The sequence below is a fragment of the Vicia villosa genome, unplaced genomic scaffold, assembly GCF_029867415.1.
Source record: "Vicia villosa cultivar HV-30 ecotype Madison, WI unplaced genomic scaffold, Vvil1.0 ctg.004397F_1_1, whole genome shotgun sequence".
Lineage (NCBI taxonomy): Eukaryota > Viridiplantae > Streptophyta > Magnoliopsida > Fabales > Fabaceae > Vicia > Vicia villosa.
Genome location: NW_026706430.1, coordinates 108,075 through 113,982, shown reverse-complemented (window position 1 = coordinate 113,982; position 5,908 = coordinate 108,075). Strand labels below are relative to the sequence as shown.

Sequence of the window (5,908 nt, the reverse complement as noted above, 5' to 3'; positions counted from 1 at the left end):
CTCTGTAGACAAGTATATTTTTATTTAATGAGCCATGTTATGAAATCAAACATCTCAATATAAATGTTTTACAATTTTTAGGATGAAATTCTTAATTCGTAAAAACTAGTAATGACTAATCCACTCCATTTTTTTTAAAATTTCTTTAGCCACCTCCCTATGGGGGTCACCCCCAGCAAAAATCCGAAAATACTCCTGCTTCGGAAATGAACTTCCGAAGCGTTTTTTTTTTAAAAAAAATTTCATAATTCGGAAGTGCATCTCCGAAAACACCTCATGGGGGTGTCTTCGGAGATGAACTTCCGAAAACACCTCATGGGGGTGAATTCGGATGTTCATTTCCGAATTATGCAGAAACTGTGTTTTTTTTTTTATGTTTTTTCTTAAACAGTCTCGCATTTTAATTAAACGCAAACGGCAAATAAAATAAGCGACATATAAACAGAAAAATACTAATATGATAAATAAAATCCAAAAACACTGTGCGAAAGATACAATCCGAAATCAAAACAAAACAAAACAAAACAAAACACGTCAAACAAAACAAAAACACGTTATTCTGCCCGACGAGCGTTACAAAATACACATCAAACAAAACAAAAACACATTATTCTGCCCGACGAGCGAACTCCTCCGAATAAAGATACTGATACCAATCCTCATCCCACTCAGTCTCAGAACCATCAGCATCAACCACGACTCTCACGCCAGATAGTTGAGCTTGAGCATCCGGGCCCCGGGCCCCCTGGGAACGAGAAGTAGAGCCGGTCGAAACCTTCTTCTTCTCCTTCACCTCCTTCACTCCGCGAGAGCACGAAGTAGAGCCGGTCGAAACCTTCTTCTTCTCCTTCACCTCCTTTTTTCCCTTAGCGCCACCCATTCCTGCGTAAAAATGAAGAAAGAAAGGTCCATGAGACCTCCTTTTATAAAAGAAGAAAGGGGACAAAAACGCTTGGGAAACGGACAAGTCATTAAAGAACAAAGGAGGTGAAGCAGAACGCATGCACACAAACTTCAAAGAAACAGACACAATAAACAAATGCGTTAAAAATAAAGTACTTGCAAATTAAAACGGACACTCCCTACCCTGTGTAGCTGACGCAGTCTGGGTCTCCCTACCCTGTCTGATGCGTGCTGGTTGGTTGCCTGACATGTTCCTGTAAACAATTGAAATCGATTAATATGCGAGACAAAATAAAAAACTAAAAAAATTGAACTTCTGATACAATTCGGAAGTTCATTTCCGAAAACTGGGGTGGAGGTGTTTTCGGAAATGAACTTCCGAAACATCCCTGCGATGGGGTTTTCTGAAACTTCCATGGCAGACCCCAAAATCAAACATAAAACCAATTCAAAAAGCTTCTAAACAACCTAAATACTACTAACAACCAGTCCATATATGATTTATGCAATTGAAACCCTAAATAACATGCATTTGAATAATGAATCTAACAAATTTAAAACTTACAAATTGAGTGATTTGTGGGCTTTTGAATGTTGTATAGCAATGTGATTGGAGCCTTGATGCAGCCTTGGAAGTGTGTTTGCACAAATTTTTGCCTTTGCTTGTTTTTGATTTGAGTTAGGGTAAATGAATGGGGGAGGGGGAGTGTTTTAATAAATCTGCAGAACGCGCAGTATTTCGGAAGTTCACTTCCGAAATGCTGTTTTCGGAAATGAACTTCCGAAATAAGACAATTTTTTCAAAAAAAAAAGCGTTTTCGGAGATGCATCTCCGAAAACACCTTTTTCTTGCATTTCGAAAATGCATTTCCGAAGTCAGGGGTAGTATGGGGTTTTCACCAGAGGTGGACTAGAAGATATGGAGGTTGGCAAAGAAATTCTCATTTTTTTTATCATTGAGTACTCCAATAATCTCATAATCACTAAAAATATCATAAAATAAAAAAGTTTGACGGACAGTCCTGCATGCATGGATAGTGAGTGACGTGATAGATTGAAGGTATGATTGAAAGAAAAAAATATAAACAAAAATAAATGATAAATAAAGTATTCGATATATAATATTAATTCAAATACCATTGTTATGTTATGAACAAATAATTGGTAGAAATAATTCACAATAAAGTAGTACTCCTATGTGGTTAACGTGTTTACCCACATGACTACAAAATATCAATCACATCACATGGCAAGTGCCCCTGCATGCAAGTTATTTAAATCTGCATTTGATTTCTTCTGTGATGTTTTTAATCTCTAAATTTGACTAACGAAATATAAAACAAAAAATACTTGGAATCCTAGGTGCTAGTATAAGCCATTATATACTTTTATAAAGTTGAACTCTGGCAACTAGTTGATTTGTAGGATATATATTATTATCTTGTTGAGGTCGGCCAATAAAAGCTATTCATGTATTGAATTTAATTAAATGAATTATATTTTCATCACTATACACAAATTTTGTCTATTTGTAAATAGATCATTTTATATTAAAAATTCTAACTATCACTAACACTATTTCTTAACTCCTAAGAATGCAATTAAAAAAAAATTAGATAAAAAAATATTCATAAAATTTCTTTAGAAAATTTCAAGGTTCAATTGTCGCAAGTAGGAAGCGTCGAATCGGATACAAAATGGATTCAAATTCAATTGTGTTGATTGAATTTTTGTTATATTTTGTTTTTGTTGTCATATGAAATAATTCACTATTAGAAATACTTGATTTACCTTCGAAATTTCCTACGGAAAATATTCTGTAGGTATTCCTGCGGATTTTCCTTGAACTTTATTAAATAAAATAATATTTTCTGCGGATTCAAAGTTTTCAGAAAATTCCGCAGTAATACTTGCGGATTTTGGAATATATATTTTAAACAAAATATCTAACAAAAATATAAAATCCGCTGGTATTTCTGCAGAAAAGTTTCCTGCGGATGTTGCTGCGAATATTTATTTTAATAAAAAATCCGTAGGTAATTCTGCAGGAAAATTTCCTGCGGATTTTGCTGCATATGTAACATATTTAAATGTATTCTTAAAATATAGTATTTTTTGTTAAAACTAGTAACAAACCCGTGCATACGCACAGGTTCTGTTCGATTACAAGAATTCAGATACACATTTTATTTTATATAAAAATGTCAAAAAAGAAAAAATAATTTAGATAAATAATTGATTATTTTGTATATAAAAATATTTAGATCAATAATGGATTTTTTCCCGTATATCATTTTTGGATTAAAAATATTTAATCATAAATACTATTTCTCGTATATAAAAATATTTAGTTCAATAATAGATTTTTTCCGTATACAGACTTCATTTTTGTTTAGGTATCATTTACATAAATATTTGGATCAATAGTAAATTTTGTATATAAAAATATTTAGATCAATAATAATTTTTTTTCCGTATATCATTCTTGAATAAAAAATATTTGCGTCTTAAATAACATTTTTCGTAAATAATAGATTTTTTTTCCATATACAAATATTAATTTTGTTAAGGTATCATTTACAAAAACATTTGGATCAATATTAAATTTTCGTATATTAAAATATTTAGATCAATATTATAATTTTTCCCGTATACCATTTTTGGATAAAAAATATTTGATCATAAATACCATTTCTCGTATATAAAAATATTTAGGTCAATAATAAATTTTTTCCCATATACAAACTTCATTTTTGTTTAGGTATCATTTACAAAAATATTTGATCAATAGTAAATTTCGTATATTAAAATATTTACATCAACGGTAGATTTTTTCCCGTATACCATTTTTTAATAAAATATATTTGGATCATAAATAACTTTTTCGTAAATAATAATACAAATATTATTTTTACTTAGGTATCATTTACAAAAATGTTTGGATCAATATTAAATTTTCGTATAAAAAACTATTTAGATCAATAATAGATTTTTTCCCGTATACCATTTTTGGATCAAAAATATTTGATCATAAATACCATTTCTTGTATATAAAAATATTTAGATCAATAATAGATTTTTTTTCCCCATATACAGTCCTAATTTTTGTTTAGGTATCATTTACAAAAATATTTGGATCAATAGAAAATTTCGTAAATAAAAATATTTAGATTAATAGTAGATTATTTTCCCGTATACCATTTTGGAATAAAAACATTTGGATCATAAATACCATTTTTTCGTAAGTAATAGAATTTTTCCATATACAAATATTATTTTTGTTTAGGTGTCATTTACAAAAATATTTGGATCAATATCAAATTTTCGTATATAAAAATATTTAGATCAATAATAAAAATTTTTTTTGACCTATTCCATTTTTTAATAAAAAATATTTGGGTCATAAATAATATTTTTCGTATATAAAAATATTTGAGATTAGGGTTTTTCTGATAGAACCAAGATTGAAGATTATAATGGTTTTGTACTTTCAAGAATTAAGAAGAATAGACCTGGAGGAAGAAGGAGATAGAAAAATTGAAAAAGTGCATTTGGGTAATTATTTAAACGTAATAAAATTTCCATGTCAGCACCATTCCTGATAGGGGTGTTCAAAATCGAATCGGCCCAATAGCAAAACGCAAATCCGAACCGAATCAAATCGAAACTGCAAATAACTGCATTTGGTTCGGATGTGTTCGGACCATTTTCTAACAGAACCGTTCTATTCGATTCGGTTTGCGGTTTATATTTTGCAAACCGATCCAAACTAAACCACATTATGTTACAAAATCTTACTAACCAATATATATTTCTTCAATTTTTTAGAAAAAGCAACTAGTATTATGTGTATATTTTATCATATTCTTTGTATGATATTTATTTTAATTTATATATCATCAAAAAACATAATATTAATCATTTATAAATACTATTTTGACAAAATATATTTTATCGTATTTTTTGTATAATATTTATTTACGAATGTAATTTCATGTATATCATTCTTTAGACCTAAGATAAATTGTAAGAGCATTTTTATTTATCAAATTATAAACTTATTTTGACAATTATAATTTTTTTTTGGTAATGTATGAACGAGTAAACACAAAATTATATTTTCCTTTATATGTGTACGTATGGCTCAATAAAGTTTTTGTAAAAAAATCGAACAAACTGAATCAACCCAAATTGCATTAGTTTTGTTTGATTTGATTTAGTTTTATTTCTGAAAGCCAACAGAACCAAACCGAACCGCACATTTTTTCTCTCTTGCTGTTTGGATGATTTTTAGCGTCTAAACCGCTCAAACCGCACCACGAACATCCTTTACTGACACCTCATTTATGTTAATGCCACATATTTATTTTTGAAACGAAATTATTAAAAAGAGTAACGATCTATACATTTGCTAACTTAAAGGACTAAATTATTAAATAAAAAACTTAAAGAACCAACTTGTTAAAAAAAATTCAAAGGACCTCTTGTATAATTTTAAAGTTATAAAATTGATAGGTTTATAAGAACTTTTAAATCAATAATAATCTAATTAGTAAATTTAATTTTTAAAATAAATTATTAAATAAATAATTTTATGCAGAATTACTCATAAAGTCAATTGATCTCTAATCCATTATTATTATTATTATTATTTTAATCAATTATTATTATTATTATTATTATTATTATTATTATTATTATCATTATTATTATTATTATTATTGTTATTATTATTATTATTATTATTATTATTATTATTATTATTATTATTATTATTATTATTATTATTACTATTATTATTATTATTACTATTATTATTATTATTATTATTATTATTATTATTATTATTATTATTATTATTATTATTATTATTATTATTATTATTATTATTATTATTATTATTATTATTATACCAACATATTTAAATCTATTATTAGAAGGGATGAATGAAAGAGACATTTTAACTTAGAGTACTCAATGGTCAGCCAAACTTTGGTATTTTAAG

The 5,908-nt window shown here is 27.7% G+C and overlaps 1 protein-coding gene across 1 annotated transcript; it reads right to left on the bottom strand.

Annotated features, from left to right (window-relative positions):
- Positions 1-568: 568 nt before the first annotated feature.
- LOC131642041 (uncharacterized) lies at positions 569-1,548 on the bottom strand. Its single transcript, XM_058912334.1, has 3 exons — positions 1,469-1,548; positions 1,087-1,157; positions 569-882 (listed from the first exon to the last, which is right to left on the bottom strand). Exons 2-3 carry the CDS (start codon positions 1,151-1,153, stop codon positions 608-610), a joined length of 342 nt encoding a protein of 113 aa, XP_058768317.1. The 5' UTR covers positions 1,154-1,157; positions 1,469-1,548; the 3' UTR covers positions 569-607.
- Between the last annotated feature and the right edge of the window lie 4,360 nt (positions 1,549-5,908).